This window comes from Triticum aestivum, chromosome 6B (genome assembly GCF_018294505.1).
Source record: "Triticum aestivum cultivar Chinese Spring chromosome 6B, IWGSC CS RefSeq v2.1, whole genome shotgun sequence".
NCBI lineage: Eukaryota > Viridiplantae > Streptophyta > Magnoliopsida > Poales > Poaceae > Triticum > Triticum aestivum.
Genome location: NC_057810.1, coordinates 685,008,301 through 685,021,742, shown reverse-complemented (window position 1 = coordinate 685,021,742; position 13,442 = coordinate 685,008,301). Strand labels below are relative to the sequence as shown.

The window sequence follows — 13,442 nt, the reverse complement described above, 5'->3', positions numbered from 1 at the left end:
GAATACTCATTGTGCTTCACTTATATCTTTTGAGCTTGATAACTTTTGCTCTAGTGCTTCACTTATATCCTTTAGAGCACGGTGGTGGATTTGTTTTAAAGAAACTATTGATCTCTCATGCTTCACTTAGATTATTTTGAGAGTCGTTAATAGCATGGTAATTTGCTTAATGTTAATATACTTGGTGTTCAAGATATGTGAAACTTTCTTTTGAGTGCGTTGAACACTAAGATAAGTTTGATGCTTGATAATTGTTTTGAGATATGGAGGTAATAATATCAAAGTCATGATAGTTGAGTAGTTGTGAATTTGAGAAATACTTGTGTTGAAGTTGGTAAATCCCGTAGCACGCACGTATGGTTAAAGTTGTGTAACAAATTTGAAGCATGAAGTGTACCTGGCTTGTGCATCCTTATGAGTGGCGGTCGGGGACGAGCGATGGTCTTTTCCTACCAATCTATCCCCCTAGGAGCATGGCGTAGTACTTGATTTTTTGATGACTTCTAAATTTTTGCAATAAGTATATGAGTTCTTTTGACTAATGTTGAGTCCATGGATTATACACACTTTTACCTTTCCACCATTGCTAGCCTCTTCAGTACCGTGCATTGCCCTTTCTCACATTGAGAGTTGGCGCAAACTTCGCCGGTGCATCCAAACTCCGTGATACGATACACTCTATCACACATAAACCTCCCTATATCTTCCTCAAAACAGCCACCATACCTACCTATTATGGCATTTCCATAGCCATTCCGAGATATATTGCCATGCAACTTTCCACCGTTCCGTTCATCATTATTATGACATACATTACTTTTGTCATATTGCCATTGCATGATCATGTAGTTGACATCGTATTTGTGGCAAAGCCACCATGCATTATTTTTCATACATGTCACTGTTCATTCATTACACCATCCTGGTACACTGCCGGAGGCATTCATATAGAGTCATACCTTGTTCTAGTTTCGAGTTGTAATCCTCATGTTGTAATCAATAGAAGTGTAATGATCATCATTATTAGAGCATTGCCCAAATAAAAAAAAGAGAGAAAGGCCAAAAAAAGGAAGGCCCAAAAAAAGAAAAAAAGAAAAGGGCAATGCTACTATCTCTTTTCCACACTTGTGCTTCAAAGTAGCACCATGTTCTTCATGTAGTGAGTCTCATATATTGTGCTTCAAAGTAGCACCATGTTTTTCATATAGTGAGTCTCATAAGTTGTCTTTTCCATACTATGGGAATTTTTCATTATAGAACTTGGCTTGTGTATTCCTACGATGGGCTTCCTCAAATGCCCTAGGTCTTCATGAGCAAGCAAGTTGGACGCACACCCACTAGTTTTCTTTTATTGAGCATTCGTAGCTCTAGTGCATCCGTTGCATGGCAATCCATACTCCTCATATTGACATCAATTGATGGGCATCTCCATAGCCCGTTGATTATCCTCGTCAATGTGAGACTTTCTCCTTTTTTGTCTTCTCCACACAATCCCCATCATCATATACTATTCGACCCATGTGCTATATCCATGGCTCACGCTCATGTATTGCGTGAAACTTGAAAAAGTTTGAGATTATTTAAGTATGAAACAATTGCTTGGCTTGTCATCGGGGGTATAGAAGTTGGGAACATCTTTGTGTGACGAAAATGAAGCATAGCCTAACTATATGATTTTGTAGGGATGAACTTTATTTCGCCATGTTATTTTGAGAAGACATGATTGCTTTGATTAGTATGCTTGAAGTATTATTATTTTTGTGTCAATATGAACTTTTGTCTTGAATCTTTCGGATCTGTATATTCATATCACAATTAAGAAGATTTACATTGAAATTAAGCCAAAGTATCACTCCGCATGAAAAATTCTTTTTTATCATTTACCTACTCGAGGACGAGCAGGAATTAAGCTTGGGGATGCTTGATACGTCTCCAACGTATCTCTAATTTTTGATTGCTCCATGCTACTTTATCTACTGTTTTAGGCAATATTGGGCTTTATTATCCACTTTTATATTTTTTTGGGACTATCCTATTAACCGGAGGCCCAGCCCAGATTTGCTGTTTTATGCCTATTTTAGTGTTTCGAGGAAAAGGAATATCAGACGGAGTCAAAATGGAACGAAATCAACTTGAGAAGTTATTTTTGGAAGGAAAGCAACCCAGGGAACTTGGAGTGCACGTCAGGGGAGATACGGGCTTCCCACGAGGGTGGGGGGCGCGCCCCCTGCCTCGTGGGGCCCCCGTAGCTCCTCCGTCGTACCCCCTGCACCCATATATACCTACGTACCCTAAAACTTCCAGAACAGAACCTAGATCGGGAGTTCCTCCACCGCAAGCCTCTGTAGGCACCAAAAACCAATCGGGACCCTGTTCCGTCACCCTGCCGGAGGGGGATCCCATCACCATAGGCCATCTTCATCACCCCGGCGCTATCCATGACGAGGAGGGAGTAGTTCACCCTCGGGGCTGAGGGTATGTATCAGTAGCTATGTGTTTGATCTCTCTCTCTCTCTCGTGTTCTCTCTCGTGTTCCTCTATGGCACGATCTTGATGTATCCCAAGCTTTGCTATTGTAGTTGGATCTTATGATGTTTCTCCCCCTCTACTCTCTTGTGATGAATTGAGTTTCCCCTTTGAAGTTATCTTATCGGATTGAGTCTTTATGAGAACACTTGATGTATGTCTTGCCGTGATTATCTGTGGTGACAATGGGATATGATGTGCCACTTGATGTATGTTTTGGTGATCAACTTGCGGGTTTCGTGACATTGGGAACCTATGCATAGGGGTTGGCACACGTTCTTGACTCTCCGGTAGTAGCTTTGGGGCACTCATTGAAGTACTTTTATGTTGGTTGGATGAATCTGAGATTGTGTGACGCATATCGTATAATCATGCCCACGGATACTTGAGGTGACAATGGAGTATCTAGGTGACATTAGGGTTTTGGGTGATTTGTGTCTTAAGGTGTCATTCTAGTATTAACTCTATGATGGATTGAGCGAAAAGAATAGCTTTATGTTATTTTACTACGAACTCTTGAATAGATAGAACAGAAAGGATAACTTTGAGGTGGTTTCGTACCATACCATAATCTCTACGTTTGTTCTCCGCTATTAGTGTCTTTGGAGTGACTCTTTGTTGCATGTTGAGGGCTTGTTATATGATCTATCTATGTTATTATTGTTGAGAGAACTTTAACTTGTGAAAGTATGAACCCTAGGCCTTGTTTCCCATCATTGCAATACCGTTTACGCTCACTTTTACCACTTGTTACCTTGCTGTTTTTATTATTTCAGATTACAAATACCTATATCTACTATCTATTTTGCACTTGTATCTTCATCTCTTCGCCGAACTAGTGCACCTATACAATTTACCATTGTATTGGGTGTGTTGGGGACACAAGAGACTCGTTGTTATTTGGTTCCAGGGTTGTTTGAGAGAGACCATCTTCACCTTACACCTCCTATGGATTGATAAACCATAGGTCATCCACTTGAGGGAAATTTGCTACTGTCCTATAAACCTGTGCACTTGCAGGCCCAACAACGTCTACAAGAAGAAGGTTGTGTAGTAGACATCAGGGTAGCGTATATCATGTTCACCGTCTTGACTTCGGGGGGAAATTTCTTTTGTCGCCCTGTGTTCGGTGGGCGAGGCTCCTCATCGTCGTGCTCGCTGGGCGACCCTTTCCTCGTGTGTTCGGTGTTTAACTTGTCGGCCTGTTTGAAGACCCAACAACTTCTGTTGGTGTGGTTAGCAGACTTGTCAGGGGTGTCGTGAATCGGGCAAGGTGGATCGAGTATTCGATCCAGGCTAGATGAGCCGTCCTTGTTTCTTTTGAATAGCCTCTTCTGTTGACCGGGTTTGGAGCCACTGAATCCGGCGTTGACCGCCGTGTCTTTTCTATTGTCAGTGTTGCTTCGACGCTTGTTTTTGTTGCGTCGGGGCCTGTCGTTTCTGTTCTTTGCTTTGGAGATGCCAGGATCTCTAGTACTATTGCTGATGCGTGCAAGCCAGCTATCTTCACCCGCGCAAAAGCGGGTCATGAGTGATGTGAGGGCTGCCATAGACTTCTGCTTTTCTTGGCCGAGGTGTTGGCCAAGCCACTCGTCACGGATGCTGTGTTTGAAGGCTGCTCGAGCCTCAGCGTCCGGACAGTCAACAATTTGGTTCTTTTTGACTAGGAACCGGGTCCAGAGTTTTCTGGCTGACTCTCCGGGCTGCTGGACTATGTGACTAAGGTCATCGGCGTCCGGAGGTCGGATATAGGTGCCCTGGAAGTTGTCTCTAAATGCGTCCTCGAGGTCTTCCCAGCTTCCAATAGAGTTTTTTGGGAGGCTGTTTAACCAGTGCCGAGCTGGTCCCTTAAGCTTGAGAGGGAGGTATTTGATGGCATGAAGATCATCACCGCGAGCCATGTGAATGTGGAGAAGGAAATCTTCAATCCACACTGCGGGATCCATCATGCCATCATATGATTCGATGTTCATGGGTTTAAACCCTTATGGGAACTAGTGTTCCATCACCTCATCGGTGAAGCATAGGGGGTGCACGTGCACGGCGCCTCTATATCGGGCCACGTCACGGCGCAGTTCGGATGGAGTTCGTATGTGGTTTTCAGCCCCGGTGAAGTTATGCTTGTCGTGCCAGGCTTGATGGCCGTCTTCTTGCGCTGGGGCTCGGCCCCTTGATCCGTATATGGATCTGGTATGACCATCTCTATTATCCAAGTCCTGTCGTAGGTCGTAAGTGTATCATGCACCTGCTATCTCTTTACCTTTACGGCGGGGTGGTGCAGGCGGTTGTTCGGCTTGAGTTGCCGTTCTGTCTCGGCCACATGGTGGTCGGTCAGGTCCGTCAGTGGCATTACGCTTGGGCGGTATAGGCTCTGGGGCCTTGTCGTCGAATTGGTGTAGCAGCTTGCGCTTCGGGTAACTCTTGGTTGGGCGTTCGAGGCCGTATTCCTCGGCTACTAGGACATCAGTCCATCTGTCATTGAGCAGATCCTGATCAACTTGAAGCTGATGCTACTTCTTTTTCAAGCTTCTTGCAGTGGCTATTAGCCGGCGCTTAAAGCGCTCTTGTTCGAAGGGTTCCACTGGCACGATGAATTCTTTGTTGCCGAGGCTCTCGCCTTCTTCGGAGATTGGTATGTAATCATAATCCTCCAAACCCTCGTTCTCGATGGGACTGTCGGGGTTGACTTGCCCCTCCTTCCAATCATTGTGTTCGGATGTTGGTTCGACTGGGGCTTCTTGGTCCACTAAAAGAAATATGTCAACTTGTGACCTTGACTATTGGTCACTGAAAGGTCATTAATTTTCATTTGCGACCTTTTTGTGACCAAAAACAGAAGGTCAAAAGCTGGCGGTCGTAAACTGAAATTAACGACCTTCTCTGTGAGAAGGTCATAGACGTTTACGACCAAAACAAAAGGTCGTGGAACCCATGACCTTTTGTTTTGGTCACTGGTTGTCTGCCTAGGCCACGTCGGATCCGACGTGGCAATCTGACGTGGCAAAACTACGGCCAATTGAAAAGGTCAGTGACAAGAATCAGCCCGGTCCGATTGAGTGTTTTACATGGGCCGAGCCCAACAATTTGAACATTTATATATATTTTTTCTCAATTAATTTCGCTCAGCTACATGGGCCTTTAGCCTTTTTATTTTTGGCGGTGGCCTTTTTAGTCCGTTGATTTTCTAGTTTCAGCCATTATATATTGGGGTACCACTAGTAAGCAAGGCCCCACATGTCATGCTTATCTGAAAATTTGTCCCACACGTCAGAAATTTCGGAATTTGTTAAACAACCATTATAACTTGGACCCTCTTGTCAGGTTTCCATTTCACGAGTATTTAAATCACATACACAATCATTATTTTGAACAAACCAAAGAGCAAATGAAATTCATCCAAAACAACACTATATTAGTCTATTACAATTGTTACAGTATATTACAACCCAGATATGCCTACAATTACAACACATAATATGCTACTCTTTGTTGATATGCTTCACAGCTTCGTCCTTGGATTCGCACTTCACCTGTGCAAAGAATAAGAATGAAAATATAAGAATAAGAATGTGCACAGAACATCAAACAGTAGCCAATAAGGGATCCAATAACTTGTAAGCAAGAATTGACAGCAAATGCCATGTAGATAGATAGTATGGATAACACTAACCAGTATGTGTTCATGGAGTGACAAATGTTCTCACTAGCTAGGATTTTTTTGGTATATAGTATACTGACATGTGCAACTAAATTGATCATAGAAATGAAAAAAATTGTAAGAACAAGTTCATTCAGAATCCAGGCATGTCAAATTTTAAGCACCAGCAGAACAGATCTAATAAACCAAACCATAATCAGCATGCATCAGGATTTATGGTTCTGGAAAAACAGTAAGAATACGGAGATACACGCATCAAGCATACCAGCTACTACAATAAGAGGTCCAGATGCTCGAGGAACTGTAGGGAGTATGCACCCCGGCAGTCATGCAGTAGCTAGGGATTGAAGATGAGCTTGCTCCCATTGTACCTGGATGGTAGACAAGAAAACAAGTTATGGCAGTGCTATATCCATTGTACCTGGATCATACTTAGGTACACAATAGCTAATATGTCGATAAAAAGTACTCAGTAGCTACAATGTATAGGTTACACGTATGAACGGAAGATTCAGCAAAGGCATGTTGATAAAACAGTGAAAACAATGGTATCCGGTATTACCGCCATGCACGAGCACTTATTAATATTTATATTCATCATCACATCAACCTACAACCACCTATGCTCATTGTTACAAATCTATGCATAGTTACAAAAAATACACCTATGTATTTGAAACCCGAATAGATTTCTCACTCAAATCTGATTTCATTGGTTTCTCCTCCAAACTATTGAAATCCCAGGCCTCTAATTCGCTAGTTTCTTGGGCAACAAACATCATTGCAAATTTGCAATGCAGCATAGATAAACCAAATGTAACATTAGAAACAACAAGGTAGAATAATCTAGACCACATGTTTACCAGCAAATAAATCTAGATCACATGTTCAACCGAAATGCACTACTCTATTCTCGTAATATTAAATAGAGGAACTGCGTCTATTAGACGATCTCCACAAGGACCAAGCATCCACACTGCACAGACAACACACTCGCATGCAGAGAAACAGAGCTCAGGCAGTAGCAAATAAACATTGATGGATTACCCACCGTGCATAGACCAATCAGCAACAACATCAACAGTAGGTAGTAGAAGTAAAAGAGGGAGGGCACTATCGTGCACAGGGCCACGACCATGAGTCGGGGAGGACGGGGCCGGAGTCGGTGAAGAGGCCATTATCCTCCGTGTGTTTCATGCTGTTGCCGTTGGAGTCAGGCATTTTGGGAACTCCTATAAATGAGATGGAAAACAGATTAGTCATAAGTAAACAATCACTGTTTGCATCAGTGCATTGACACTTGCAAGTAATACATCATTCACTTAAAACAAGTAAGGTCAAATAGATACATGACATGACACAGGAGCAGATGTTGCCAGCCAAAGATGGAACTTGTATAGACCTTTAAAAAAACCATACAAGTCAATGAACTAAAATAACAAGATAAAAAGATGTTGCCAGACAAAGATGGCATTTGTATAGACCTTGAAAAAAACATACAAGTCAGGGATGCATACTGATTTTACTAATATGTTATAATTGTCTACTCTCGAGTTGCAGCATCACTTCACAACATGCTACACTCTTAGGTATGTTAAGCAACGCCTATTTATCTAAACTTAGTGTTGATAAAAAGTGTCTGCTGAATTCCATAGGGCAACATATGAAGTGAGGAGATTTATTCCTCATGACACTAAAGGTAGATATCAAGAACACAAACTAATGGGTATATATGCATGCTTAGATCTCCCTCAATACTTGAAATTTTAAGGATACACAACCATACTTAGATCTCCCTCTACATCACCACTAGGACTTGCATTAACTTGACCGCGAGTAACTAAAATCCATAGTAATTGACAAGATTTGCATCAAGCCAAACTTACAGAGCTAGTACTGCTTGTTGGTCTTCTTGGCGACATGCCCAGCACTTGCAGCCGCGGCGTCTTGGTCAGTCTCGGTGACATGCCCAGCAATTGGCTCTGACATGGCTCCGATGCCGCCGACTGACGTACGAGGGCGACCGCGGTCGCAACCTGCCTGGACGCGCGCGGATGGGGTCTCCAGAACTAGGTCCGCCATAGTCGCATGTTGCGCCACCAGCCGTCGTGACGGCCTTGACTTGCTGGCCATCGCCTGATTTCGCTCCCCCACCCGCTGCTCCGCCTGCAAGTATATATACCAATAAAACAAGGTAAAATGAGAACCAACAGAGCACTTTCTATATTACCAGAACAAAACTGAAATTCAAACAATAACATGGCCCTTGGTATGGAAACAATTCTGCAGGTATATACCAATAAAATGAAGTGAAATGAGAACCAACGGCACAATGTCCAAAAAAGGCCAGCAGGATGAAGCTATAGCCAGCTAGCTATGCACCATCGGTGTCTGTACGGCCAGCTCAGAAGCATAACATGGCTAGCATAAGGAGCGACACAACAGTTGTTGTGATACCACAGGAAAATTGGGATTCAAACCTAACATAGCCCTAGTATCGAAATAAAAACGCTAGCCGAGTGATGCTTGCTGCTGATCCTTGTTACTGCATGGCCATTCAGTGTCGTCGCTAATGAATCCTGAGTGCAAAGAGGAGCCCCTGCTCTAGCGAGTGGACTAACGGAAAAGAGACAATTAAGGTTCTCATTACTCACAAAACTCACAATGCTTTATTTTGGGTGGAGATCCTCTAATCATCCGTTTCCTCCTTTTACTAATGCGCTTGACCATGTACAACGCACACATTCTACCATCAAAATGAAAATATAGCACCAACAAACATATTGCTAACACGAACACATATTAGACAAGAACAAACAGCAACCAAATCAAATAGATTTGCAAGCATACAACAGAACCGTATATATAGCAAGTAATGAAAGATGAGCCTATTTATTTCGAATCATCCCCTCTCAAGATCCTAACAACCTGTAGTGACCTAAAAGACCCTACCAGTACCAGATGAGGTCAAGCAAACAAGCAAGGAGGGCAAAACACTGGCTACAGCACATTCACTGCACTGATGTGATTGTCAAGCAGTACTAGACATGACCTGTAACCCTTCTCGCAGTATTCCGATAGGCTGGCCTTTTGATTGAGGACAATTGGCTTTCCAGATTTTCCAGGTTGTGCAGGGAGGGTGGGCCGTCGCCTAGCAGGATAATACTTCTTAGCTGCATAATGTGTAAACAAGTGATTAGTAACCCATACATCGTAAGGAAAAACATGTGCTCTTCGTAGAGAAAACAAAATATAAAGGGAAATATGACAAAATAATGTCAATCTAGCCCATTCATAATTCACCCATAGAAATCCACCACACAAGTGAATTTCATGCATAGGGAAGATCTAATGATAATATTGTTCTCAATATTAGCACCTTATGTTGCAGGCTCAAAAGCAGAACAGCAACAGTATGCATCTAGCAGGGCATGCTACACTTAATTTGGCAGTAAAATAACTATATTAGTCCTGTATGATCAAAATTAAAAGTGCAAGTGCTACTTGAAGACAAAGTCGAAAGATGGACTTACTTACGGCAAGAAATGATAAAATAATCTACTCAAATTGGAAAGGGTGCGGAATCAGGATGGAGCTACTTTCAAGTTTCTAACATATTTGACCAAGATCAGGACCTCGATTGTCACTTTTTTCAGGCGAACTGTTTCTTAATTGAGCCGCACGACACCATCAGGACTATATTATTCTATTCTGCAGCTCAAAAGTTTAGACTGGTGGCATTTCAAACATTCAACAGTACACTGCATCACCATATATGGTGCTTAATATTATGTACTTTTCATATGTAGCTTCCAATAGAACATCGATAAACATTATTAGCTTGCTGCAACAACTTAATTTCATTTCAAAGGGAGCCACGGAATGTTTTTCACTGTGGGTGATGAGTGCTTTCTGTAATACACAGTTGAAATTGTGAAGCACAAACCCAAACCAATCTCCAAAGGACGCCTACCGACCATGCTGTGAATTCAATTATCCTTTTTCAATTCTCCCTCTCCAAAACCATAAAGCATGTGACTGTAATTAACTGAAATACTCATATTGAAGTGTAATTTTGTACTTAAATTAAATAAAAAGCTGTCACGAAGCTTGTGACTGCACAGATGTGGACGGCTAACTCCCTCCTACCGAGACAAGATCCTAACAACATGTAGCGACCAAAAGGACCATACAATACCAGATGAGGTCAAGCAAACAAGCAAGGAGGGCAAAACACTGGCTACAGCACATTCACTGCACTGATGTGATTGTCCAGCAGTACTAGATATGACCCAAACACAGTGTAGTGCTCACCTCATCTACTGGTTCACTGACGAATTTGGTACTACTTATTTTAACCAAAGCAGCATCGCTAGTGAACTCATCTAGTCACCACGCTGACTGAATTGCGGTTGATGGTACTAGTATTTTTCAGATTTGAACTCAAACCTGGAAGTAGAAGGCATTGGCGAGGAGGAAAGAGAGGTGATTAGACTTACTCTTGGCATGGATGGCTTCCTGCAGATCCGCGACCTTGGCCTGCAGAGAAAACGGGAACCACGGGAAGAACGGTCAGGTCGAGCTTGGAAACTCCGCTCTAGTAGAGATCTTAATCAAACCCCAGGCCAGCCGAGAGCGAAGCCCTCCGCCGGCCCGCGGCGCAGAAGGAAGAGCAGGCGGGCGGGCGCGTATCGAGTCCTTGAGCTCGATGCCGCCCTTGACGACCTCGCGGCCGCTCCGGGACACGACGGAGACATTCATGCTCCCTCCGGCGTGCCTCCGCTGGTGGCTTCAGGCAGCAGCAAGGCGAGGCGAGCTCTCCTGGAACCTGTGGTGGAGGTGGAGACGAAGAAGGCTGGGTGGGGGAGGAGAGGTCCGGAGTGGTTGGTTGGCTCGGAGTGGATAAGGCTAGGGGAGAACGGGAGGGAGGGAGAAGCTCGATCTCGTCTATGGTGAGGGTCGTCGATGGTGGGCGGCGGCGGATCGAGATCTGAGGGAGGGAGAGGGTGACTTGGAGACGGGGATCTGGGATCGAGGGGCTTGGGAGAGGGTGGAGGAGCGACGCTTGGGGGTGGGGGTCGAGCTCTGCCGGAAGTAGGTGGCCGACGCGCGCAGGAGGGATGGAGGAGAGAGGAGGCGACGGGGTTCGCCATGGGATTGAGCGGGGAGGGGAGGAGGAGAGGGGAGGCGTGCCGGCGCCGGAGAGCGAGGGGAGAAAGAAAGGAGGCGGGGGGGAGGGGGGTGGATGAAAAATGTCCATGAGAACTAGGGTTTCGGCTTAGGTGGGTTTGGGGTGAGGACAACCGTTAGATCCTAAAAAATCCAACGGTGTTCCATCCACGATCCACGTGAAATGCCCACGGACCAATCAAAATGCAGTACACGCATATGATGTCATGACCATCTATATTGGTCATAGTTAACTACAAAATTGGTCGCAGTTAACTAAAAATTCATTTTCTATTTTTTCGAGTGTCCAAAATGAATTTTTTTGTCAAGCACCTACCATATATTTATTGCAAAATTGGAACAAATCAATTTTCTAAAATACTAGGACATATTTAATGCACAATTGACCAAATTGTTGGGTGTCAAAAGTTTCGACCCACCTCTGGTGAAAAAGACAAATTTCTGCTAATCCAATTGGAAGCGGGTCAAATTTGAACTGCAGCTGCCTCATAGTTTACTCTTTATTTTTTCCAAAAATCATTTCTAGGTACATAAGTATCTATTTAATCATAGAAACACAAAAAAACCAAGCTTCAACCACTAGCTAGGAACGGTCAAGCCCACCATTTTGACCGCATTTTGAAACGGGCATAAAAAATTCAAAAAAATCAAAAAATTAAAAAACCTTCGCATTGTGTCATTATATGTGACCAAGTTTCCAGGAAAAATAATAAACTTATAATACGGCAATTATTTTGAGAAGTGTTCTCAAAAATGAGCTATCATGCGTGAAGATTCATGGCTTTCAAGCCAAATGATCAATCTTATGGCCACATTAATGGCATTGTTTGTTCAAATGATCTCATATTGTGCACAAGGGTGCATCTTGGAATTCCAAACAATGTTGCCTAAGGGAGTTTTCATTTTCTTTGCACGGAAAATTCATTTTCCATTTTCTGAGTGCCTGAAATGAGTTTTTTTTGTGAAGGACCTACAATATATTGATTGCAAAATTCAACCAAATCAATTTTTGTAAATTACTAGGCCATATTTAATGCACAATTGACCAAATGGTTGGGTGTCAAAAGTTTTGATCCACCTCTCGTGAAAAAGACAAATTCCCGCTGTTTCAGCAGGAAGCGGGTCAAATTTGAACTGTGTCTACCTCATAGTTTGCTCTTTATTTTTTCCAAAAATCATTTATAGGTACATAAGTATCTATTTAATCAGAGAAACATCAAAAGTTTTCCAAGATTCAACCACTAGCTAGGAACTGTCAAGCCCGTCGTTTTGATCGCATTTTGAAACGGGCATAAAAAATTTAAAAAAAATCAAAAAATTGGAAAACCTTCGCATTGTGTCATTATATGTGACCAAGTTTCCAGGAAAAATAATAAATTTGTAATACGGCAATTATTTTAAAAAAGTGTTCTAAAAAACGAGCTATCATGCGTGAAGATTCATGGCTTTCAAGCCAAATGATCAATCTTATGGCCACATTCATGGCATAGTTTGTTCAAATGATCTTATATTGTGCTCAAGGGTGCATCTTGGAATTCCAAACAATGTTGCCTAAGGGAGTTTTCACTTTCATTGCACAAAAGAGCCATTTTCCATTTTTCGAGTGCCCAAATGAGGTTTTTTTGTGAAGGACCTACCCAATAACTATTGCAAAATTGAACCAAATCATTTTTATAAAATACTAGGCCATATTTAATGCACAATTGACCAAATGGTTGGGTGTAAAAAGTTTTGATACACCTCTGGTGAGAAAGACAAATTCCCGTCGATTCAGTTGAAAGCGGGTCAAATTTGAACTATAGTTGCCTCATAGTTTGCTATTTATTTTTTCCAAAAATCATTTCTAGGTACATAAGTTTCTATTTAATTAGAGAAACATCAAAAAATTTCTAAGATTCAACCACTAGCTAGGAACGGTAAAGCCCACCGTTTTGACCGCATTTTGAAACGGGCATAAAAAATTCAAAGAAAATCAAAAATTTGGAAAACCTTCGCATTGTGTCATTATATGTGACCAAGTTTCCAGGAAAAATAATAAACTTGTAATACGGAAATTATTTTTAAAAAG

At 42.5% G+C, this 13,442-nt stretch overlaps 1 protein-coding gene across 6 annotated transcripts; it reads right to left on the bottom strand.

Annotated features, from left to right (window-relative positions):
- Positions 1-5,912: 5,912 nt before the first annotated feature.
- LOC123139236 (very-long-chain enoyl-CoA reductase) lies at positions 5,913-11,411 on the bottom strand. Of its 6 annotated transcripts, XR_006469511.1 has the most exons (7): positions 10,910-11,411; positions 10,684-10,723; positions 9,237-9,357; positions 8,071-8,350; positions 7,236-7,416; positions 6,450-6,555; positions 5,913-6,056 (listed from the first exon to the last, which is right to left on the bottom strand). XR_006469511.1 is itself a non-coding variant. In XM_044559035.1 (3 exons), exons 1-3 carry the CDS (start codon positions 10,943-10,945, stop codon positions 9,185-9,187), a joined length of 282 nt encoding a protein of 93 aa, XP_044414970.1. In that variant the 5' UTR covers positions 10,946-11,411; the 3' UTR covers positions 8,987-9,184. The 6 variants fall into 6 exon arrangements, 2 of the variants coding, with proteins under 2 accessions (XP_044414970.1, XP_044414971.1); XR_006469509.1 differs by having other exon boundaries at positions 10,684-11,411; XR_006469510.1 differs by having other exon boundaries at positions 7,320-7,416; positions 10,684-11,411.
- Positions 11,412-13,442: the final 2,031 nt, after the last annotated feature.